This window comes from Dermochelys coriacea, chromosome 15 (assembly GCF_009764565.3).
Source record: "Dermochelys coriacea isolate rDerCor1 chromosome 15, rDerCor1.pri.v4, whole genome shotgun sequence".
Taxonomy (NCBI): domain Eukaryota; kingdom Metazoa; phylum Chordata; order Testudines; family Dermochelyidae; genus Dermochelys; species Dermochelys coriacea.
Window position 1 is genome coordinate 13,351,267 of NC_050082.1, and position 25,963 is coordinate 13,377,229.

The 25,963-nt window shown below is 48.7% G+C and overlaps 2 protein-coding genes and 1 gene segment (V, D, J or C); all 3 read left to right on the forward strand.

The window, feature by feature from the left end:
* LOC119843929 (immunoglobulin lambda-1 light chain-like) overlaps nucleotides 1-25,963 on the forward strand; it is a 258,916-nt gene that overhangs the window by 80,272 nt on the left and 152,681 nt on the right. The window lies entirely within an intron of this gene.
* The window catches only part of LOC119843930 (immunoglobulin lambda-1 light chain-like), a 236,188-nt gene that overhangs the window by 65,382 nt on the left and 144,843 nt on the right, over nucleotides 1-25,963 (forward strand). The gene's annotated exons all lie outside the window — the stretch shown is intronic.
* Nucleotides 15,143-20,417, forward strand: LOC122456832. The segment is given in 2 exon segments: nucleotides 15,143-15,215; nucleotides 20,096-20,417. Coding segments are annotated over 2 exon segments (368 nt in total).

Here is a 25,963-nt window from a genome sequence, read left to right on the forward strand (position 1 = left end):
CTGTGGATGAGGGGAAAGCAGTGGATGTGTTGTTCCTTGACTTTAGCAAAGCTTTTGACACGGTCTCCCACAGTATTCTTGCCAGCAAGTTAAAGAAGTATGGGCTGGATGAATGGACTATAAGGTGGATAGAAAGTTGGCTAGATTGTCGGGCTCAGTGCGTAGTGATCAATGGCTCCATGTCTAGTTGGCAGCCGGTATCAAGTGGAGTGCCGCAAGGGTCGGTCCTTGGGTCGGTTTTGTTCAATATCTTCATTCATGATCTGGAGGATGGTGTGGATTGCACCCTCAGCAAATTTGCAGATGACACTAAACTGGGAGGAGAGGTAGATACGCTGGAGGGTAGGGATAGGATATAGAGGGACCTAGACAAATGAGAGGATTGGGCCAAAATAAATCTGATGAGGTTCAACAAGGACAAGTGCAGAATCCTGCACTTAGGGCGGAAGAATCCCATGCACGGCCACCGACTAGGGCCCGAATGGCTCGGCAGCAGTTCTGCAGAAAAGGACCTAGGGGTTACCGTGGACGAGAAGCTGGCTATGAGTCAACAGTGTGCCCTTGTTGCCAAGAAGGCCAATGGCACTTTGGGATGTATAAGTAGGGGCATTGCCAGCAGATCGAGGGATGTGATCGTTCCCCTCTATTTGACATTGGTGAGACATCATCTGGAGTACTGGGTCCAGTTTTGGGCCCCACACTACAAGAAGGATGTGGAAAAATTGGAAAACATCCAGCAGAGGGTAACAAAAATGATTAGGGGACTGGAACACGTGACTTATGAGGAGAGGCTGAGGGAACTGGGATTGTTTAGTCTGCAGAAGAGAAGAATGAGGGGGGATTTGATAGCTGCTTTCAACTACCTGAAAGGGGGTTCCAAAGAGGATGGATCTAGACTGTTCTCAGTGGTAGCAGATGACAGAACGAGGAGTGATGGTCTCAAGTTGCAGTGGGGGAGGCTTACGTTGGATATTAGGAAAAACTTTTTCACTAGGAGGGAGGTGAAACACTGGAATGCGTTACCTAGGGAGGTGGTGGAATCTCCTTCCTTAGAAGTTTTTAAGATCAGGCTTGACAAAGCCCTGGCTGGGATGATTTAGCTGGGGATTGGTTCTGCTTTGAGCAGGGGGTTGGACTAGATGACCTCCTGAGGTCTCTTCCAACCCTGATATTCTATGATTCTAATATAGTTCATGGCATCTTCTCTGCTTTGATTTTCCTGGTTCGATATTGCCCCTGGATGTTTGTTCTTTTCTATGTGAAGTCTCTGGATCTCGCAAACCACCTGGGTCCCAGAAGCCCATCAATGACAAAGAGAAGGAGTAATCTGTCAGTTCCCACAACCCCACTTCCCAGATCTCTCATCAGGTTCCATGCAAATGGTTAGTTTGCAAATTAATGAATATCAGTTCACAGCCTTTCTCCTGCCCCCCATTGCCCTTTTCACCCAAATGTAAATGTTTAGGCTGGGATATTCAAAGCTGTCTAAGGGAGTTTGGCACCCAACCCCACTGAAATTCTCCATGACTTGGAATCCTAACTTCTTTAGACTTACAGCTGGTCAGAACATGGAATTTTTTCCACTGACCATTTCAACTTTTTGTCAAAATCCCCCCAAATTTCCAGTTTTCAGCAGCAAATTGTCTTTTTTCCAACCAAAATAATCATCATTGTTTTGAGGAAAGAAGACACCACCTGTGAAAAGTTTTGTTTATTTGAAAACCCCATTTTCCATCAATAGAACGTTTTTCGAGCTGCCCTATTTAGGCTCCTTTGGAAACACCAGCCGTATATAATGGAACTGTAACCTACACCGTGTGACCTGTTCTGGTTTTAACCTCCTGGGGCATGTGTCAGCGCCCTGTACGGTATGTAGCAGGCATTCTGAGCACGTTTGCCAGCATGACAGAAAATAATCAGCACCATAATGGGAGGCTGTGCAATGTTCGGTAGCAAGCCAAAGAAATAAACCTTCAATCAAACACAAACAAATGCCAGAGTGCACTGAATGAGATCAGTTATGATGGATGCATACCCAGTTCAGCTGGACCCGAGGCAACTGTACCCATGGAAAGAGCCCCAAACCGGGAAGCCTTATAGAAATCCTTAGGCATGTTAACATTGGAGCCAGTGTTGCTCAATGGCCAATAGGAAAACACAAAATCATATTGGGCTTGCTGAGATGACGTTGCTGTGGATGGTATGAATCTGTATGACAGCATGATGTGATCTCACACTGCATGAGGCGGGCAATGCTATGTATAATCCACGTCAGTGACTGAACAGGCCACTGCAGAAGCAATTGCTATGAGAACGAGAGGTCTGTGATGCAACGCTCAGAGATCATTGGTCTGGGGTTATTATTATTATTAGGAACATGTAAGAACACCCATTGGGATCAGTAAATACCAACCTCTGTCATGTGACCAGGTATTGACCTTGCCACCTGGACCAAGAATCTGGCACGGGAGACAGAAAATCAAGTCATCCGGTATATTGCCACCATGCCAGGGGTCCTTGTTACGGCTCTGAATTTCTGGGATGCATGGAAGGAGGCAATTGTGCAGAGCAAGGCATTTGTCTCCTGTGCACGTGGTAGCCTTGATCAGGTTCGTTAGCTCCGGGCTACTCTGTGCATTGCGCACAGAGAATATACACACCCCGAGATCTTTTCTTGCCCAAGAGTGATGTGCATAGGACACTAGTAGTGAAACCTCTAGCAATTCTCCAATGCAGTTAGCTGATGGGGAGGGGTGTGAACACTTTCCCATCTTAGAAAGGGTAGTTAGGATCCAGGGTGTGAAACCCATAATGAAAAATGAACCTAATTCACCCCAGGGACCCTGAGAGAATTAAACTTCTCCTTGTGTCCAGTCTGAGTGTGCAGCCTATTTTTCAGATTCTCATTCTTTACATATTTTCTAAAGTTGTGCTTTCTATGTTGTGTCCCCCCTCACCACCACCCCTGCCATCGACCCGGGCACGTCAGCTCCCTGGGATCAGGGCATTGGCAGGGATGGAACTGTGACTCTGGAATTTGGTTCTGCCAGGAACACATCTGAACCCGGCCCGTGAGCGCCTGATCCTGCAGGGGGCTGAACAGCTCCTGGGAGGTGCCAGAGCCCTCAGCTCTCACTGCAGGCCCTGGAAGTGAAGGGCAGGCAGTGCCTTGCAGAATCAGGCCCACGTGGAGTACAACAGAAGATGCATCTCTCTGTCCACACTTCCCACAGGCTTCCAAACCCCAACCATTTAGCCTCTCATTATAAAAAGCAGGGGCCCTTTAAAGAGCTTGTTTATTGCCTGGATTAGAGCACGTCGTCCACTTCAAACTGGTAACAATGGTCCAAATTCTGCTCTTGCTTACAGCCATGGTTCAGTGGCCTTCCATGTGGGTAATCAAGTGCTGAATTTAACCACTGCTTCCAGCTGCAGCTGTATATTATAGCCTTATATTGTAAGGAGACTGCATAGTCTAGGGACTACAGGAGAGGAAGACATGAAACCTTCCCTGCACAAGACTTTCTTGTGGTGCTAGGAAGTTACTTATTCTCCCCAGTACAGCAGCATTCATGCTGCCCTTTGCTATGTGGTAGCTAGGATACCTCCACAGGTTTCCATCAGGAAAAACAAATGATTCCCCTTTCTGTCCTCTCTGGGTTTGAGTGCCTCCGAGAGCCGAGCTCCCACTTAAGAGTTTCTGCTTTTCTCAGGCAGACTGTGAAATGTGACTGCAGACAGTGTGCAGGGGGCAGATTTGCATTAAGGGGCCGTTCTCCAGTGCTGGGGGTTTAAGAGAGAATCAGAGGGTCTCGGCCACAGACCGTTTACCTCAGGAAGCTGAGCTCATCGGGATTCCCCACCGTGGCCTGGGCCCCTCTGCTCCTCACGCGGCTCACTTACTGCTCAGGTCAGCTGGGAGGGTTGACTTGTCCCAAAACTTTGACCAAGGACTGTGATTATTTTGTTGTAAATTCAGACCAATCGAATGGTTTTTTGGACCATCTCTGCTGTTGAAATGTAAAAGCAGCAGATCAGTGGTCTGAGATTTTCAAAACATTCCTGGGGATTAATCTTGGCTTGTGCAGCCAAATTTCTTGCTGTCCTTTGAACATCCCTACCATGAGACTTCGTAACAGATAATGGGATGTGGGGATACTAATCATTTATATAGTCCTGTTTTTATTCTTGTTTAGGTTCCAGTTCACAGCCAGTGCTGACTCAGCCCTCCTCAGAGTCTGTGTCGCCAGGACAAACAGCCAAACTGTCATGTGCCACGAGCAGTGGGTACAGCCTTAGCAGTTACAATCTGTATTGGTACCACCAGAGACCTGGCCAAGCCCCGCGCTTTGTGCTGTCTGGTACCAGCAGCAGAAGTGATGGGATCCCAGACTGGTTCCAGCTCTGGCAATGTTGGTTATTTAACCATCAACAATATCCAAGCAGAGGATGAGACTGATTATTATTGTGCCATGTGATATGGCAGTGGGGGAGTGTCCCACCTTGATAAAGTCATATGGGGGAACTGAGACAAAAACCTCCACTGCCCTTCTTCATCGTGCATCTTGTTGTGAGTCCACTGGATAGGGAATTTGGTCTAAGAGGGAGGTGGAGTCAAACTATTCCTCCAAAGAGATATTTTCAAAATAATTCATTCAGATTATTCAGCAAAATCTTAATGAACGGAAACATTAAAAAAAAAAGGTGCCTTGAACTGTTCTCAGCCAGAACAAGGAGTTAATAGAAAGCAAAATATGTCATGAATGAATCGTCCGGATCTGCTGAATGGGAGTGGTTGATGGGAGTCACAAAGTTGAAATTACAAACTAGAATTAATGTGCATCATTATCAATAACTCACAGATTGGGTTGAAGTGAACCTGTGACCGGAGCTGGCTAAGAGACCACCCCCTGCGACTCCCGGAAGTGAATCCAAGAAAAGGCTCCATGTGGGAGAAATGTCTTTGAAAAGCTCTTGTCCATCACCCAGTTGTAGACATTTTGAGGAAGCGAGGAGCAACTGTGTGAATCAGAGCAGGCCAGTGGCTGGCAAAGATTGACGTCATGATAGTAGGTAATGGTAGGTGTTTAACAGAAGGTGAACCCTGAAATCATTATGTCTGGGAAGGACTTTTGTGATGTCTGGCTGGAACAGTAACAAATGTTGTTCTTAAGTGCTGTTCTGGTATTTCCCAGCCAGGCTATTTTGCACCCATCATTTTAATCACACTGCGTTACACACAGTGTTAGTCTCATCACCGGCTTGCCATAATCATTTAATTGATAAATCTAAGAACATATGGAAACTTTTGGCTGCCAGCTGTGAAGCTTGTGACACTGCAGAAATAGACTGGCAGATGCCTTTTCGAAACCGGCTTGAGGGTGTGTATTGTCAAACGAGGCTGTTAGAGGCATGGGAAGCATTCCAGCAAGAACTACAAGTCAGAATACAGAAGTCGATTCCCAGAGCATTCTTTGTGTCCTGCAGGTTTCACACTTCAGTTTTGAGGGCTCCTTGTTCGGTGTAATCTAGACAAAGGATCTCCAACTTTGTCACGGGGGGACCAGGTCTGAATGGAGAGATTGTCTTATGGGATATTTTACCTCCCATTCATGATTGTGATGACCCCTCCCCTCCGATTTGTGATCAATAGTGTCCCTGTGGCAACGACACAATGATGGTTGACATGGAAATGCAAAAGAACTGAATGTATTTATAGCAATTTTGATGCAATTTAGCACCTAGAAACCAGGAGGAGGAGTCAGCACCATGTGGCCAGCCAGCGCTCCTCTCATCACCAGTGAGCATTCCAAGCAGCACAGTTTGAGAGCCACTGATCTAGACTGAGCTTGTCATTTTCCTAAGATCCTCCCTGTCCTGGAAGATTTAGCGATCCCTCTTTTGTTTCTCAAGATTGGTGCTGGAAATGCTGCCCCATGTCTCATGAGTGTCCCCATGTGTCAGGGCCCAATGTTGCAGACATCTTTGTCTCCAGCGCCTGTCCCAAAGTCTCTCAGCGATCAGCCCTTCATGTGGGCTCGGTCTCCAATCTCCTTTCTCGTCTCGCCCAGCTCTGGTATAGAGCGCTGGCCCCTCAGGCTACCTCCCTGAGGTTGCTGCTCTCCTGTGGACTCTGGCTCAGGCCCCTGTGCTGAAGCCCCTTTGCCCTCGGTGGCTCCAGACTGAACTCTCTCCTTTCTATCGGGCCCTGGTGTCCAATAAGTTATTACCTGGGGCACCCCTGGCCCTCTGGCAGAGAAGTAACTAATTAGGTACATCTGTTGCAACTGTGCCATAATTCATTGACTGTTAATTCCTTTCCAGCCCCTGAGGGGGTTTCACCTCATCACAGAGGCATATTAAGCTGTATTCTCAAAATTCCTTCAACCAGGAGTGACTGGCTGGCCCTGTCTATCACAGCTGTCGCAATGGATGTTGAAACAAAGCTGGTTTTATTCTAGCATCAAGATCAAGCGCTAGGAGAAAGGTGCTCCAGTTAACTGGATAAGAGCAAACAGCTATCTTCACTTGGTGGTTTATTCTGAATATATGCAATTGCAGAGTGTCCCTTCCTGAGGCTCATTCTTGTCATGAACAAATGACGTCCTAGTGACACAGAGGGCTCTATGCACACTGCGAAGCTTCATTTCCACAATGGGTGGTGCTCTGTCTCCCTGCCAGGCACTGAATAGTAGCCAGCATAGCCAAACTGTTCTAACTAGCCCAGGCTTTGGGACACAATTCATGGCCCAGGGGTTAGTCCCATCAATGGTGGGCTTTGCTCTCCTGTCCAGTGCTGGGAATTGTTACACACATATATATGTATGAGGTTTCTGTACAGACCACATCACTCAGCCAGCGCATCTTTCCACTCCCTCAAGCAGCTCAGGGAGGGGATGGCGTTGGAAAAAGCCAGCGGAAAGCCAGATTCCTCAGGTTGCCCTGCCTGCACTGAGGAATGATCAGTTTATTGTGACACCAAGTTCCGGCAAAGCCCCTGGGGTCTGTCACTCCATGCAATCAGTGTGCATGGTTGGGAGCTAATACACTTCCTCCTACAGGCACACATAGGTAGTGACTCCCTTCCACAGTGCAGTCAGGCTGGGTACTAATTATCATTTAACTTCTATATGGTGGCCTCGCGGCCAGGCAGCTTGGGGCTCCATTGGGCCAGGTGTTGCATGAACAGAGAGTAAATGACAGCCCGTGCTCCAAAAAGCTTGCTGTCTAAAAGCCAACACACAGCAGGTGGGATGAGACAAACAAGTGGCCCAGGGTGGGGGAGACCAGGTCAGAAATCTAACAGGCTGTGTGTGCCATCCTTAGCCGGTCAGGAGCAGTGATCACATCACCGATGAAATCAATGCCATGTAAGGGGCACGTTGGGAGGGGTCAGCGCTGGCCATTTGAAATGGTGGTGGGAGTGCAGAGATTAATTTGGGCACAGCAAAGAGGGCCAAGTGAGCTTGTGGTTTTGATTTCCAAAGAACCTTTACCAGCAATCTGAATTGTCCATGCAACTGGGATCCTGATTCCGTGGAGCGACCAGGAACAAGGGGAGGGCTGCACCAGAGCTGAATCCCCTAATTCTCCTATTGATAATGCCAGGTCACTACAATGCAGAGAGGAGGGGAACACAAGTCCCGGACGGCTAGGATTTTTCACAGGGATTGATCGGTGGCTGTACTCAAACTAGGCTGTATGCTCTTTGGGGCGGGGTGTGTGTGTGTGTCTTTATGCTGTATTTGTACAGTGCCCAGGACAACTGGGGCCTGGGCTCTGACTAGGGCACCAATTCAGATGGTAAACAATAATAGTAATAATTACTCAGGTGGGGATGTGAGCTCAATTTATTGTCCCTCCTACTGGCAAAGAGGCAACAGAGACAAAGCCAAGGCTCATAGATTCTAAGTCCAGAAGGAACCACTGTGACCATCTCATCTGGGCTCCTGTAGAACTCAGACCATAGAACTTCCACACACTAATTCCTAGAGCCGAGTTTTTAGAAAAACATCCAGTGATAATATAACAAGAGACGAGCTTTTAAGCCAGACATACCTCTTCTTCAGTCCTATGTAAGCTCAAAATCTTGTCTCCCTCACCTACAGAAGTTGGTCCAATAAAAGATATTACCTCGCCCACCTTGTCTCTCTAATAGCCTGGGTCCAACATGGCAACAGCAACACTGCATTGAATAAGGTATGTCCTTTTTGGTTCTGGCTTCTAGGTGGCAATGTCTGCCCATTATACTGTGTTTGGCTGATACTGATGAGCTGGTCCCTGGTGTGCGATGGAATTAGATCAATACAGGGTGGTTCTGTGCTTTCTGTGCATCTGTTGTGAACAGAAGCAGGCAGATGTGCAGAGAAGGAAGTTTTGCTCCTGCATGCATGGCAGGTTTGACCATGAAGGTATTCGCTTGCTTGTCATGCACAGAGAGCACTCACACGTGCATATCCTACCCTGCCCAGCAGTGCTGTTTGTGTAATACTGTTAGTGAGATCACTGGCAATTCTCCAGTGCAGTAAGTCATTGGGAGAGGGGTATGTGCCCAGTACAGAGAAGATTTTTAAAATCCAAGGTGTGAATCCCATAATGGAAAATGGACCTAATTCTCTGCAAGAAAACAAAGAGAATTAAACTCCCCTCTCTCTCTAGTTTAAATGTGCAATGTATTTCTCAGGTCCTCATGCTTTAAACATATTTCCCAAATTAGTTGTTTTACTATCATTGCTCCATCACCGTGGCCCCTGCAATGGGCTGGGGGTGCCTCTGCTCAGTGGGGGCTGGACATTGTCTGGGGTGGGACTTTGACTCTGCAATTAGGTCCTCCAGGAATACGTCTGAGCCTGGCCACTGAGGCCCTGATCCTGCTGGGGGCTGACCAGCTTGTGGGAGGTGCACAGCGCTCTCAGCTCCCACTGCAGGCATCGGGAATGGAGAGTGCTCTGCACCTGGTGGAATCAGACCAGTCTGGAGCACAACATAGTCTCTGCTCAGATGTGTGTTTGTTGCTTGCACTTGTCCACACAGTCACTGCAGTTGTACATGAATCGGTATCTGTGCACACAAATGACTAGACTGGGGCCTGACTATCCATCTCCTTCCATAGCAGGGAGGTATGTGTGTGTGCAGCGTTGGGAATTACACATGCAAAGCAGGTGCACAAATACAAGGGCAAAAATGCAGGCTGAGTTCAGGTTTCAGCTTTTGGAAAGTCAGGCCCCAGGAGTATAGACTGTTCCTCTTTTCTGGTCCCCTCAGGGCAATTGCGTCAGGTGCTAAGGGGGTGTCATGAAGTAAATGCTCTTCATTGTCGGGAAGTTGCTATTTGGTGTCACACCAACCTGTGTAAATGGCCCCCAGTCACACAGTGGGGGGGGCCTTATTAATACATGGCATCATAATAATTATAACAGAAACCAAGGATGTCTCCTGCTCAGGCTCTGGGGGCTTCTCTCCAGATCCAGGAGCTCCCCACACACATTGAGCATCTATTTGTGTGAGGGGAAAGAGACACTCCAGGGCTCCAGCTGCATTCCTCCGTCAGAGCAATCAGTCACCATCCTCCACTGAAACAACTGGCAACCAGGCCAAATTCTTCTCTCAGGAGACTTCATTCTGGCTCTGTCCAGGGTAGCTGGTCCCTGTGGGTAGACTCAGCCCAGCGCCCTGGAGAAGAGCAGGTGGGGCCAACCCAGCCAGTTAGAGGGCTGGGCTACAGCTGGGCCTATAAAGGGCTGATAATGGGTAATGAGCTGAGCCAGGCTGTGCTTGGTGAGGGAAAGTCACTGTGGAGAAGAGCTAGTGCCTGTGGTGGGCCCCTGGGGCAAGGGGCCTGGGCTCAGAGAAGGAGCCTTGGGGCGGCTGCTCCTGGAAGGGAGCAGAACTGACTGAAATGAGGAAGCTGCTCAGAACAAGAGAGCCAGAGACCGTGGGAGGGGCGGCCCTGAGGCTAAGGGATGAGTTAAAAGACAGTTTTTCTGTTTGTTTGCTAACTTCTTCTATGGAAAATAACCCTCTTTGCCAAGGGCTGGGTGTGGCGGCGCCTGCTTTGGAGTTTGGGGAGTAGCCTGGCCTGATGACTGGCTCCTGGGGGGGGGGGGGGGTAAAGGAGAGAATTGTGGCCCTGGGCTACTGTATTTGACAGGGATTCTAAAGGAGGAGCAAATGAAAGTTTCCCAAGAACTTCCCTGGGAGCCCAGGTGCTAGGTGGTGCCTCAGCACTAGAGTGTGGAATTTCTGCTGCACTTTTCTGTGCAAGGGCTGGAGTCTGACAAATAGCTTCTAAGGCAAGACAAGTGGAAGTTGAAATACCCACACTGTGCATGGCTAGTCTGGAAGGGGAGAAGGCCTTTGACAGCAGGAGACTGGGCTTTTTTTGAGCTAGTCAGACAGTTCTTTTCAGTTTCACAGAAGAAGAAGAATCTCTGTGTTTATTGGGCTCTCACCCAGCTATAAGAGCAGAGAAACTTTTCCTTCTCACACTCACGAACCCTGTGTAACAGGCTGCTGGGGACACCCAGAACTGTGAGCCACTGTGTTAGCCAAGAGCGAGCTCTGCTGGAGATTAGACTGTGCATCTACCAGCCACCCAGTCTGTCCTCCTCACCAGCAAACTCCTCACAGCTCTCCCAGCCCAAACCTCACCCAGCAGATAACATTCAGACAGTGAACAGCAGCCCCGAGCCTCCTCAGAGATCTTTCTCTGCAATGCAGAGCCCCTGCCACTGTACGTTCACAGAAGATATCAAGTTTGCTGTTCTTTTAAAGAGTCAGTACATCCCAGCTTATTAATTTAACTGGGATAAATACACTTTTCCCTTCAAATGCAGCCCTGAATTTTTTTTATAGTAAGAGTAACCAAGTTTATTAAACAAATACGAAGTAGAAGGAATAAAGGCAAAACGGGTTACAAACAAACATAAAAATACTCTTTCTCATGACTAAGACCTCACTTAATAAGCCCCTGTCTTCGTTCAAAGTAGTTTCCTCACCAGTCTTCCCTTCCCCAGCAATAGCTGGCTAACTCTCAGCTAGGATCCCCATGGAGCCAAGGCGCTGGTTTTCCTTGTCTCCTCAGGTGAAGGATAACTTAGGCATTTGCTTCCCCTCTCTGTATTGTCCAATAAACCTTTGAAATGTATCCTTCTGACGTATATCCCAGATAAAGTTCCTGTTCCCTGCTGGGTATGGACACCGCGCCATCTGGTGTAGCCTGCATGTTGCCTCCCCCACACCCTACCACTAGTGACTTTTACAATGCAAAGTGTCTCCTTCTGCAAACCTCTGATACAAACAGATAGATCCTTGAATCTGGCCACACCTGGTTTGAGGTGTTGGCCTCTTTCCTTTGGAGAAACCCTATTTATCAACTGCTCCTGCCATATCTGGTTTAAACACCACAGGCTTTAAAGCATAATATCCGTGAGTATCTATAATACATAAGTCTTTGTCCCACTGAACTGAACAGTGATTTTATCATTTCTTTCAATGGGACCAGGATTTGAGCCCTGCAATGCAGTGTTCCTGCAGCAATGAGATTCAGTTATAATCCTAAAGGAAACATTCCTAAATCCAGTTCCCAGATACATGCTGTGAGAGGAGGTAGTTTGTATCTATTAAATATCAGCTCATTCTTCAGTGAAAACCCAGTGAAACTCAGAGCCTGCACAGCTGGGTGTTAGATCCCAGAGCTCAGGCGTTTCACGCACAGGCAGAGCCAGGGTAGGAAAGGGACGTATCTGGCCATGATACGAACAGCCCCGGTAGGAAAGGATGAGGCTGCGAAATGACCTGGTGAAACAAAACACAGAATCCCCACTGAGAGCAACTGATTAGTAAAGACCCCACCACTCGCCCCAGTCCTGTTGTACTTGTATCTTAGGAGTCACAGGGGTTCCCAAGTCCTAGCTATTCCTAAATGTAAATATTAGCCCTGGAGGTGAGTTGCAGGGACAAAATAACATGCAGCCACACTCACAAATGGCAAACTGGGCTGTGTGTAGCTGGGACCTGTAATGAATCTCTCCTTAAACTCCAGAGATTGGAGAGAATTCAATGGGATTTGAGAAGCAGCTGGATTTTCCCCAGGTGCTGTAGAGCAGTGTAGCAACATGGTGCAGCTATGACTCTGGGCACAAGAGGGCGCTGTCTCCCTGCACTTGTGAACTGTTGGTAGTGAAATACAGTAAGTGTTTAATACACATTTACCTTCCAGGGTGTGTGCAACAGGCTGTGGTGTTCAGAGAGCTGCATCTGTTCAAACCCCTCCTGCAGACACACTGGTTGGGGGAGGGATGAGACAGAGGGTTGACGGAATGCGGATGTATTGACTTATGTTGTAGATTTATGAACCACTTCTCAGTGTAACGGCTGATATTTATATACATGTAAACCCAGGCAAGTCTGGCCACAACCAGTCCATCAGAATGTGAAGAATTGGCCCATTAGGAAAGGGTGATCCTGTTGAATGAGCAAATTAAACAAGGTACCAGGGGGTTAACTTCATCCCTCAGCCGTACAGAGCTCCTAAGTGTGGGGGTATGAACCATACAGGCCAGAGTTCAGATTGCCTTAGATCCCATGGGAAAAAGCCCCTCATAAATATCAAAGGCAGAGCAAGGCCAGCAAGTGGTGTCTGGTTTGAGAAGAGCCTTTCACACATGGAAGAAACGTGGTTCAGTTTCTTTTGAAATAACAAGATCCAGGCCATGTTAGGAAAGCATGAGCCAGGTGTGAGCCTGTGTTAACGGAGATCAAAGCCTCACCGAGACCCACTGAGTAGAAAGAACCTTCCTCTGCACACCCCCGTCCCCTTCCAGACCCTGCCTTGTATTTGTCTGATGAGTTACAGGGGGTGCCAGGGCCTTTGAAGTCACTTCATGTAAAATATTAGAACTCACGGGGAGGCTGAAGGCAGCCACATTCATAAGGCCAAAGCTGGGCTGCATGGAGCTGGGACCTGGAATGAATCTCTCCTTAAACTCCAGAGACTGGAGAGAATAAAATGTGATTTGAGATACACCTGGATTTTCCCCATCTACGCTTCTGCGTGTGGTTCAGTTCCGACTGGGCACCAGGGAGCGCTGTCACACTGCACTTGTGTTCTGAATAGTTTCTAAGGAATAAAGTAAGGATATAATACACATTTGTCTTCAAGAGTCTGGTGCACAGACTGTGATGTTTGAACAGCTGTGTCCTCTCAGATCCCTCATTCAGACCGAGTGGTGGGGGAGGAGGAGAGACAGGAGGTCCGAGGCACCCAAATGTACTGATTTAGGTTGCAGAATTATGAATTACTTCTCAGTGGAATTGCTGGGTATTTCTTTGCAAAGTTTTTTTTTATTTACATGTAATTTAACTGACATTACATTTAATGCTGAACATCTCTGCAAAATGTTGCCCAGGAATGTCCTTCAGAGGTGGCTGCATCACTGTGATTGTTACTTATCTGTCCACTGAATGCATCTGATGAAGTGAGCTGTAACTCACGAAAGCTTATGCTCAAATAAATTTGTTAGTCTCTAAGGTGCCACAAGTACTCCTTTTCTTTTTTGCAAATACAGACTAACACGGCTGCTACTCTGAAACTTACTTATCTGTATTACTGTAGCTCCTGGGAGGACAGGTCATGGCCCAGGCCCCCATTGTGCTGGGCGCTGTACAAACACAGAACATAAAGACGGCCCAGGCTAAGGAGGGAACAATCTCAGTATGAGACAAGAGACATCGGGGCGACAGACCGGCCTGTGGGTGGCAGAAGGAAACAATGAGACAATCCTGGCATGGGGATGGGAAGGGTCTCAGCACACCCACGGCCTCACTGCTGGCAATTTGTTTGTTGGCATCATGACAAAGGAGAGCTGGAGGGAGGGTGAAAGGAGAGGAATGAGTTAGTTCTGGGGGTGTTTTCAGGGGGCGCGTCCATGCGTGAGGGGCAGCATGGAGGAAGCTGGCCCGGCTGCACGGCAGTGGTGGCGGCAGTGACTCCTCTCCATGTGCATGTGATAGAAAATATCTGTGTGCCCAGCGATGCAAAGCTCGTCCATTGTTCTCTACATGTCAGACGTACTGCGCTAACATGATGCTAACGACTCCTCCCAGCAGCCCCGTAACGGCTGTTGACAGAGTAAAGGCCAAATTCAGAACTGAGCACCCCTAGCTGTACCCACATGGAACTGACATCCCCTTCCACCCGCCCGCTGGATTTGGCCTAGTGAGTCTGACTCTGCGGGAATGATCCAAGTTTGTTTCTCTCTCTCAGTGAGGAGAAAGGAGGACAGGGGAGTAGCTAGAAAAGCCAGGGACAAGAGGCCACATGGAGGTGTTGTAGCATCACCCTCCATTCAGTGTGGAACACACGTCCCTGTCTGTCCAGAATATAGCGCAGATACCAAGCAGAGGACTTAGGACCTGCTTTGTAATGGGATTTAGGTGCATAAAGATGTAGCTCGGCACCTTTAAAAATCTGCCCCTTAGTCCTTTGGCTCAGGATATAGAGGTTCCTGCTTTAGCTCTGGAATTCTTCTGTTCGATTCTAGGGATAACCTATCTGACGGTCATTACAGAGTGTTTGGTACCATGTGATATTTATGTTTGGATCCATGCAGATAGTCTGTAGGCAGCAGCTGCAACTCAGAAATTATTCCGTCAGAAAGACAAAGAAGTGACCAGATTACCTCTGCTACATGCACAGCTTGTAAAAATGTGATTCCCCATAACTAAAAATAAACAATTCTCCTAGGTCCTGCTCCCCTAACACAGGCAGTTAGGCAGAACTTGTCAGTGTGTCAGAATTTGGCATCGTCTGCTTCTGTTAAATGTTATTCGAGGAGTAGGTTAAAGTAAGGACCCCTTATAATACACATATATATATATATACATAATACTAGCAAAAAACTGGTTTCAATTTGAATGTGAAATTTGATGGGGAATTACTTTTTTTTTAAAATAAAAAAAGCCGAAATTTGAGGCTGAATTTGAAGTGTGAACCTCTCTGTACTTGTAAAAAGTCAGGAGTTAGATTTTCAGAGAACCTGCAGCCAATGAACAGGGAGCGGATTTGCATGAAGGGGCCGTTCCCGGGCTCTGGGGTTTAAGAGAGAATTGGAGGGTCCCAGCCAGAGACAGTTTACCTCAGGAAGCCGAGCTCCTCCGCATTCCCACCATGGCCTGGGCCCCTCTGCTCCTCGCGCTGCTCACTTACTGCTCAGGTGAGGGGATTGTTTGCTTCAATAACAAAAATATGAGGGACACTTGCAGGGGAAGAGGTTTGTCTGTGAGGATCTGGAGTCCTTGTGCTGAATGTGTTTGTAATGTTGATTTCAGGGGTCAGTTCGCAGCCCGTGGTGACTCAGGAGCCCTCGATGTCGGTGACTCCAGGAGGGTCTGTCACTCTGTCCTGCAGCCTGAGCACTGGAGCCGTCACCACCAGCAACTATCCAAACTGGTTTCAGCAGAAACCAGGCTCTGCCCCTCGGCTGCTTATATACAGCACCAATAGCAGACCCTCCGGGATCCCTGCCCGGTTCTCGGGGTCCATATCCGGTAACAACGCTGCCCTGACCATCACCGGTGTCCAGGCAGAGGATGAGGCTGACTATTACTGTGCTGTGTGGACTGGTAGTGCGAATCACAGTGATCCAGCCAGATGGGGAACTGAGACAAAAACCTCCCCTGTCTTCCCCCATCATCTCCTCCAGTCTGGGCTCTGCTCTGGCTGCTCAGTTTGGTTTCTACCTGCAGGACACGAGACCCTGTTTGCTCCTTTTAAGGAATTTCAGTCTCTAGCTGTCAGCAGGGGGCGCAATCACCCACAATCACTCTGTTTGGGGGAGATGGCAGCCACTCATGCTCTTTGCTGGGTCTCTGAAAGAGAGCAGTTTTCCTGTCTTATAGATCCCTGTGTTACAGACCCATCACAGCCTGGTTCCCACGGGGAGCAGACGGCCACATTGTCCTTGGGTAAAGAGACACGTCTCCCCTAACATAGTTCCCCTGTGTTATCCCACGAGCTGGACAACACCCTGAGTGTCCTGGAAGTTAGAGGAATCGTAGGATAGACCTCTCAAATGCCTTAGTCCATTCCAGTTGCTGGGGCTGCATGAAATGTCCAGGTACAGGGTGTATCAGGTAATATATGATATGAAAATCCCTCCTCCCTAGGACCTCCTCCCTGGCCCCATCCCAGCTGCTTTGCAGCTTCTCCGGTCCCCTCCAGAACCTCATAGGTTCCTCCATGGCCCCTGCTCCCCCTGGCTCCTGCATAGGGTGATCAGAAGTCCCGATTTTTAGTTCTTTGTCCCATGTCCTGACCGATGCACGGTCAGGACGCCAATTGTCCCGATATTGTGGCTTTGGCCACTCCGGGAGCTTTTTCTTTTTTTGCTTCCCTCATGTGTCCCGATATTGTTTCTTCTGGTCACCCTACCCCTGCCGTCCAGCAAGCCACTGGCCCGTGGCCATGTCTAGTTCCCCATGGGTCAGTCTCGGTGCTCAGGTACCGCAGGGATGCGTGCGGCATAAGTACCTAAATAGAAAAGTTCATCTCTTGGCTGCAGAGTTAGTGTCCCGCTGCGGGAAAGGCCGGGCTGTCCTAGCCAAAGCTGTCTTGGTGGCTGTGTCCCAAAGTTCCCCCTCCTGTCCATGGAGAGACAGGAGTGTGCCCAGCCATGGAGTTAGACATAGAAATACAAGGTCAGATGAACAAGCAGAGGGTCAGCCTACTAAGAGACCTCCTCTGGCCTGTAATTGGAGGCAGAGACTGGCCTAATGTGATGTCCCAGCCCTGTTCCAAGATGGGTACTGGTTGGACAAGCTGACCATAGGACGACCCTCACTTGGACATGGGCTCTTGGGCTAGGGGCCCAGAGGAAAAGCTGAGGTGTGTGGACTGGACAGCCTGGGGTAGAGGGTTGAGAGAGTTGGGCAAGAGATGCCAAGTTGACTGCAGGCTCTGGAGACACAGTTACAGGAGGCAAACCGAGCGCTGGGGGAAGTGAAAGCCTCATGCCAGATAATAATAGAGGAGGCTGTAAAACCAAAGCAAGAACTGATTCAGACAAGACCAGATCTGGTTTGAAAAGGACTGTTGGCAGCAACTTGAGCGGTAACTACCTGCACTGTTCAACTCTCCTGCACCATCAGCAGTGGGTATCCGATGACACATGCCACCTGGCACCAGCAGAAAATTGGAAATACTCCAAAATATCTTCTGTGGTACAAATCCAATGCTGCCAAGCACCAGGGCACGGGGATCCCCAGTTGCTTCTCTGATTCCAAAGATGCGGCTAATACAACCATCAGCCTAACCATCACTGATGTCCAAGCAGACGATGAGGCTGGTTATTTCTGTGGCACAGGAAGTGGGGTGCTGCACAGGAATGCAGCCAGACGGAGAACTTAGACAAAACCCTTGTGTTCCAGCAGTCTGTATTGTGTATGACTCCAGTCTGTGTGTGTCTGGGTGTGACGCTCCTCTGCGCAGCTGTGTTGGGGTTTAACTAAGCACATTCCACTACGAAGGATTATCAAGGTCTGCACATTTAAGGCCAAATCTTGGGCCCAGTGACCCAAAGGACATTTGTCATTTATTGTCCATGGGATGAGGATGAATCCCTTTATGGAACCTCACTGTGCTACCTAGATCGAGGTAATAACCCCAAAGAAAACACTTGAGTGTCCCATTCCCAAGTACATGCCGTGAGAGGAGCGAGTCCTGTCCCTTAATTACCAGCTCACTCTTCAGTGCCAACCCAGTGAGATTCAGAGCCCGAACAGCTGGGTTTTAGGTCCCAGAGCCCAGACGTTTCACACAAACAAAGCCAGGGCAGGAAAAGAACAGCCCTTGGCCCCGATAAGAACAGCCCCATTACCTAAGGCCGAGCCTGCAGAATGATCACGCTGCACAACACACAGAAGCCACATTGAGAGCAACTGAGTCGTAAAGACCCCCATCACTTTCACTCCTCAGTCCTGCTGTCCATGTAGCTGACAAGTCACCGGGTCTTCCCAAGTCCGGGCTCTCTCTACATATGAAATAGTAGCACGGGAGGGGAGTTGAAGGGACATATTAACACAGCGCCTCATTCATAAGTCAAACTGAGCTGTCTTAGCTGGGAACGACAGTGAATCGCTCCTTAAACTCCAGAGATGGAAAGAAAAAAATGGGATTTGGGAGGTACTTGGATTTTCCCCCCTACTCTTCTGCAGCTCAGTGATGGGGATCAGTTATGACTGAGCACCACCAGAGGGCGACGTCTCCCGGCATTTGCACAGTGAACTGTCTACACAGGAATTCAGGAACTGAGACATATTTATCTTCACCTGTGTGTGCACCGGACTGTGGTGTTCAAACAGCTGCATCCTTTCCAATCCCTGGTGCAGACACATTGCGTGAGGTAGAGGTGAGACAGAGCATTGAAGGAACTCAAATGCATTGAGTTAGGTTGGAGATTTATAAATATCTGCTCTGGTAGCTGCTGGACACTGATTTTTAAAGGTTTTTTTTAAAAGATTTTTTTAATACATACATTTAATGTCAAACTGTCCAACAAAAAGTTGTCCAGGAATGTTCTGCAGAAGTGGCTGCACTGCAGGGGTGGGTGAAGTAATCCTTGCCCATGTATATCTGTTTTAAAATGTCTCTCTGTGTCGTAATGCTGAGCTCTTCTGTCTTGCTCTAGGGAGACTAAGAAGTGAACAGATTGTTTCTGGTATATGACCAGCTGCTACAAAAGGACCATGCCAAGATCTAACAGTCAGTTCATCAGAACTTGTACCACACGCTGAGACAGGCCCATCTGGTGACTCTAATAACACCACCACGGGTGTAAGTTAAATGGCCGTGAAAAGGGAACTCCCCTGTCACCCAGAGCAAACCCAGGGGAATCTGATGGCTGAGGAGCAGGTTCTGCTGGTCTCTCTCTGTAGATAAATAGCGTGTAATTGTTGCCTCCTGCTGGGGTGGCTGGAGCACTGTGAGACACCAACCTTTTTCCTGGGACAGTAGATGGGAGCCAGGTGGACCAAGACTCAGAGACAAGTTCTGAGCATCAGCTACTAGGTGTTGTAGTTTCTAGCACATGGTGTGTCCCAAGAACTGCTCTGATATCCGCCTCCAGTGTCACACTCCTCCCAGCCGCCCCAGTCCCTGTGCGTCACACTTCACAAACCATCCGCCCGTCTTCCATGGAACCGCCCTCCCTTCCGCTGGGCCCCGCGGCTGCTCAGTGGACTCATCACCCTGGGATTTGTCCTCCCAGCCGGCAGCCTGCAGCACTGAATTCAGAACAAACCCCAACCGTCCTGGGACCTTCCACCCCTAACTGTTAACAAATAAAAGTTCTCTCTCTTCCCTAGCTGGGGGAGGCTACAATCGCTGTCCCACCACTGGTGAGGGGCCGGGGAAACAAGGAATCCACACTCATGGCAACTTATAGAAAAAATGCCAGGCTGGATTGATAGAGACCTGATTCAAACCTGAGCAAATTAGCAACTGGACTCGTCCCTTTAGAGATTGTCTCTGTCAGTCCGCATCCTATTTGAAGTGTTCAAGCTGCATATTATTGGGATCTACAAAATATAAGTCCAAAACACAAATGGGAGACGGCTCCTAAGAATACAGGACTCAAAGGGACTTAACAGAAGGTAACTAGCCAGCAGTGACCAATAGGACGAAGGACATGCTCAGATCAGGAGGTGTTTGTAGTGGGGAGGCAGAGAATGTTAATGAGAACCCCCCTAGTGCACACAAACTCTACAGCAGCAGCCAGTGAGGAGGGAGCAGAGTTGCATGAAGGGGCCGTTCTCCAGCACTGGGGGTTTAAGAGTTGGAGGGTCCCATCCATTGACCCGTTTGCCTCATGAAGCCAAGCTCGTCTGGATTCCCACCATGGCCTGGGCCCCTCTGCTCCTCACGCTGATCACTTACTGCTTTGGTAAGGGGGAGGGTTTCTGATCTCAGATTTATTTAAAAGGATATTTCACTGAATTCCTGCATGTTCCCGATTCCCAGACTCCTGGCTCAGCAGGAAATCTGAATGCATGAACACCAAGCCAGGATAATCATGCAGCAGTTTCTGTTTCTCTCCAGCTTCCCTCTCCCAGTTTACTCTGACTCAGCCGCCCTCAGTGTCAGTGTCCATTGGCAACACACTTAAACTCTCCTGCATCATTAGCAGTGGATCCACACTTGGAGATGTTGCCTGGTACCAGCAGAAAGATGGGAACAGCCCAAGATACCTTCTGAGATACAACACTGACTCTGACAAGCACCAGGGCTCGGGATCCCCAGTCGCTTTTCTGGTTCCAAAGATGCCTCTAAGACAACTGGCTACTTAACCATCACCAGTGTCCAAGCAGAGGTTGAGGCTGGTTCTTACAGTTCTGCACATGCTAGTGGTGCTGCACAATGAGGCAAGCAATTGGGGAACTGAGACAAAACCATCCTCTTCCATCCTTCAGCCAGTGTTGTGCATGAGCTCGGTCTGTGACAGCGCATTGTGATCATCCAGACTGATGCATTATGGTTTTACTATTCACTCTCCCAGTCCCCAGTAAGGTTAGCTACTCTGATTTATCAACCTCTGGACAGTTAGGGACAAATCTTGGTCCTATTCAACCCCCTGGGAGTTTTGCCATTCACTTCCATGAGACTAGGATTAGTCCCTGTTTATGGTTCTACTCTAGTAATCCATTTTGATTATAATTTTAAAGAAGATGTTCCCAAATACATGCCATGAGAGGAGGCACTTGCTGTTTGTTAAATGCTCATTCTTCAATGAAAACCCAGTGAGACTTAAGCTGAGTGTTCGATTGCAGATCCAGGCATTTCACACGCAAGCAGAGCCAGGGTAGGAAAAGAACAGATCCTGGGCATGATACAAACAGCCCCGTTAAGAGAGGCTGAGCCTGCAAAATGATTGAGTTAAACAAGACACAGGGCCCACATTGCAGACTACTGAGTAGCACAGAACCCCCCTCTGTCCTGGTGTGTTGCCCTGGGCATGTCTGATGAGTTACATGGTGTTCCCAAGGCCTTGACCTCACTAAGTAGAACATGTTCTCACAGAAGGGGAGTTCATAATTCTGAAATAATCTAAAGTAAGATTCCAAGCAGCTGTGGGAGTGAAGCTTATTCCCAACCAGGTGACAGCTGGCCCCAAGATCGTTTGACTAAGACAAAGGAGCTGTGGGGGAGAAGGCTAGAGGAGTTTTCAAAATCATCCCTTCTTCGTGCACCAATGAAATAGGTCTTTCCCTTTCACAGGTATCTGGGACAAGAGGGAGCGACCCCATGAGCGGGCGTTATAGTATGTTCGTGTCGAGGGTAATGTGTCGGAACGCAGAGAACTCTGCTTTCAGGTGGCGCGTGACGAGACAGCACCATGTGTATGAGGGAAGGAAGGGAGCCTGAATGTAGAAGAGAAGCCAGGCTCGCTGTACGAATTGGCAGCAATTTCCCCATCTGCCCCCAAGTGAGAGAGATTGAAGCGATGGCTATTTTTAGGCCTTCCTGATGACATGACGGAAGCCCCCTTTGTCCTTACAGGGTCTGGCTCAGTGTTGAGTATGACACTAATCCAGTTGCTAGCTCACACCCAGGGGCTGAGCTCACAGGCTCGCCTAAGAAGCCACATCTTGAGCGGCCTTGAGAACTGAACACCTCTGTCGCCCCAGAGCTGATCCAGGGCAGAATCCCACTTGTGAGGCCGTGTCAGGAGCAGGTTCTGCTGGTTGTTCTCTAGAGCTAAATAGTGGAATTGTCACCCCCTGGCGGGGTGGCTGAAGTGCTGTGAGACACAGCACTGTCCTGCTGAGACAATATGTGGCAGAGAGCCAGCTGGACCATGACTCAGAGACAGGCATTGAGCTTCAGCTTCTAAGCTCTATGGGCTCTAGCACCCGCTGGGTCCTGAGAGTCTCTCCACCATCCACCGGCGATGTCACGCTCCTCCCAGACCCCCTGCTACACTTCTCACCAACCGTCCGCCATTCGCCATGGTACCTTCCTGCCTTCATCTGAGACCTGGGGCTGCTCGGCAGACTCATCACGGTGTGTGTCATTGGCCCAGCCTGCAGCACTGAATTCAGACCAAACCCCAACCGTTCCGCAGCTTCCCCCCACTAAATTGTAAAAGAGACAAAGATTCTCTCTCTTCCCTAGCAGAGGTGACTCATCCTTGCCTGCAGGAAAGGGAATTCACACACATGGCAATTTATACAAACAATACCTAGCTGGCTTGATGTCGACCTGATAGAAATCTCAGCAACGGGCCTCCTCCCTTTAGATACTGTCCCTGTCCGTCATCCTATCTAGGGTCTGTAAGGCCTGTCCTGTTTGGGGTCTGCAAATATTAGCCCCAGGCCCTAGAAGGAGCAGAGTCAGCTCTTCATTTGTGATGAAAAACGTGCTAGGGCTCAAGCAGTTAGAAGCTGTGGCTTGAGCAATTTTTTTACTTTCATAACTGATGCAGCAAGCTCAGCGATGCTGGGGTGTGAACTGCCCGGCCCAGAGGTGCCGGGGCTTAGCCCTGGCACAAATGAAGCACTGGGTGGAGTAAACAGAACACAGGACTTACGGGGGCCTCCCAGAAAATAAACAGCATTGGACTGGACATGGTCCCAGTTAGACATTTAATTTGCTGTCGTTAAAAGAGCCAGAATGAATTTCTCTCTTGTGTGAGAAATTGGGCAAAGTCCCACAAAAGAAAAATTACAACAGGGGAAATGCTGCTTGTACCTAGCCCTGCACGAGTAAAAGATTATTCTAATGCAATGGGAAGGGAACGGTTAAAAAGGATTTTGCCTGGAAGGGTCTCTGTGGGGAGGCATTGGCAGTACTGGAGATGGACAGAGAGCAGATTGCAGTTACAGCAGACAAGGAAATAAACCCATTTTGATCTTCCTGGTTAATGCCCAAATGGGGAAGACCTGCCCTTTTATAGTCTTTATTTTCCTCCCCCTGGGAATGAGGTAGATGCTGACAGCAGCAGCCATTGAGCAGGGAGCAGATTTGCATGAAGGGGCCGTTCTCCAGCGCTGGGGGTTTCAGAGAGAATCACAGGGTCCCAGCCAGAGACCCGTTTGCCTGAGGAAGCCGAGCTTGTCTGGATTCCCACCATGGCCTGGGCCCCTCTGCTCCTCACGCTGTTCACTTACTGCTTGGGTGAGGAAAGGAGTCTTCTTCTGTGGTTTAATTTTAAATGTTTCTGTCACTGACCTTGTGATTTTTCTTGTTTACATGGATTCCTGGTCCTATCGACTCCAAGCAGAAGAGTTAATCCAGAGGTTTCTTTCTGTTTCCAGGGTCCCTCTCCCAGTTTACTCTGACTCAGCCGCCCAGTGTCGGTGTCCATTGGCAACACACTTAAACTCTCCTGCGCCCTTAGCAGTGGGTCCACATTTGGAGCTGTTGCCTGGTACCAGCAAAAAAATGGGACATCCCAAGCTACCTTCTGAGGTACAACACTGACTCAGACAAGCACCAGGGCTCTGGGGTCCCCAGTCACTTCGCTGGTTCCAAAGACGCCTCTAAGACAATCGGCTACTTAACCATCACCAGCGCCGAGGCAGAAGATGAGGCTGGTTATTACTGTGGTGCAGGGACTGCACAGCAATGCAGCCAGATGGGGAACTCAGCCACAAACCTCCCACTTCCGTCCTTCAACTTCTGTCCAGCACGAGTTCATCATGTGTCCCTAAGTTACTGCTGCAGTTCTGTGGGCCCATTGGGCTGGTCCCCTGCGACAGTAACTCACAAGCCTTACCACGTTCTGACTAGTTAACACCAAATCTTCTTCCCCTTGGAATCAGTTGGCGTTTGGCCTTTCACTTTAGTAGAGCCAGGATCTGACCCTTCATACAGTCTTAGTCCTTAGTTTGGGTAAACTATAATTCTAAAAAAAAAAATCATGAAACATTTTAAAACCTGCTTCCCAAATACGTGCGGTGAGCTAAGGCCATTACTGTTAAACACAAGTTTGTAATTAAACGGAGATCCAGTGAGATTTCTAGAATGAACAGCTGGGACATAGATCCCAGACGTTTCACACATACACCGCCAGGGTGGAAAAAGAAAAGTCCGTCAGCGTAAGAAAAGTCTCATTATGAAAGCGTGAGCCTGCGAATGATTGTATTGATAGACATCAAAGCCTCACTGGGACCCACTGAGTAGAAAGATCCCTTCCCCTGCATGCCCCCTCCCCTCCAGAACCCTGCCCTGTACTTGTCTGATGAGTTACAGGGGGTTCCTGTGTCCATGATGTCTCTACATGTAAAATATTAACACGGAAGGGGAGTCTGAAGGTAGCTACATTCCTAAGCCTAAACCTGAGCTGCGTGCAGCTGGGAACTGGAATGAATCTCTCCTTAAACTCCAGGGCCTGGAGAGAATAAAATGTGATTTGAGATTTACCTGGATTTTCCCCATCTACACTTCTGCGTGTGGTTCAGTTCTGACTGGGCACCAGGGGGCGATGTCACGCTGCACTTGTATCGTAACAGTTTATCACAGAATAAAGTGACTGTTCAATACACATTTGTCCTTAAGAGTCTGGTGCACAGACTGTAGTGTTTGAATAGCTGTGTCCTTTCAGATCCCTCATTCAGACCGAGTGGTGGGGGAGGCTGCGAGATAGGAGGTCCGAGGCACCCAAATGTACTGATTTAGCTGTAGATTTATGACCCACTTCTCAACGTAATTGCTGGGTATTTCTTTGTAAAGTGTTTGTATAATGATATTTAATTAAACTGACATTACATTTAATACTGAACATCTCTGCAAAATGTTGCCCAGGAATGTCCTTCAGAGGTGGCTGCATCACTGTGATTATTACGTATCTGTATTCTGTAGCCCCTGGGAGGACAGGTCATGGCCCAGGTCCCCATTGTGCTGGGCTCTGTACAATCACAGAACACGAACGTGGTCCCAGCTAAGGAGCAAACAATCTGAGTGTAACACAAGAGACCACAGGGGGCGACAGACCGGCCTGTGAGTGGCAGAAGGAAGCAATGAGACAATCCTGGCAGCGGGATGGGAAGGGTCTCAGCACACCCACGGCCTCACTGCTGGCAATTTGTTTGTAGGCATCATGGCAAAGGAGAGCTGGAGGGAGGGTGAAAGGAGAGGAATGAGTTAGTTCTGGGGGTGTTTTCAGGACGCGTCTCCAAGCGTGAGGGGCAGCGTGGGGGAAGCTGGCCCAGCTGCACTGCAGTGGTGGCGGCAGTGACCCCCTCCATGTGCATGTGATAGAAAATATCTGTGTGCCCAGCGATGCAAAGCTTGTCCATTGTTCTCCACACATCAGACATGCTGCACTAATGTGATGCTAACGACTCCTCCCAGCAGCCCCGTAACGGCCGTTCACAGGGTAAAGGCCAAATTCAGAGCTGAGCACCCCTAGCTGTACCCACATGTAACTTATATCCCCTTCCACCCGCATAAAGGTATATAGAAGCACAAAGACGTAGCTCGCTACCTTTATAACTCTGCCCCATTCTCCTTTGGCTCAAGATATAGAGACTCCTGCTTTAGCTCTCGAGTTCTCCTGTTCAGTCCCCGGTGAGAATCTAGACGACAATTCGCAAAAAGAAAACGAGTACTTGTGGCACCTTAGAGACTAACAAATTTATTAGAGCATAAGCTTTCGTGAGCTACAGCTCACTTCATCAGATGCATTTCTTATGATGTCCATCTGTTTGCATTTGGAGAGGAAGATGATGTCTGTCTGTATCTGTATGAGTTTTTTCATAAAGTTGACAGATTTCCACTCTATACGGCTAAATTCAGTGCCTTGCATAATGACAGGTTTCAGAGTAGCAGCCGTGTTAGTCTGTATTCGCAAAAAGAAAAGGAGTACTTGTGGCACCTTAGAGACTAACAAATTTATTAGAGCATAAGCTTTCGTGAGCTACAGCTAGTAGCTGTAGCTTACGAAAGCTTATGCTCTAAGGTGCCACA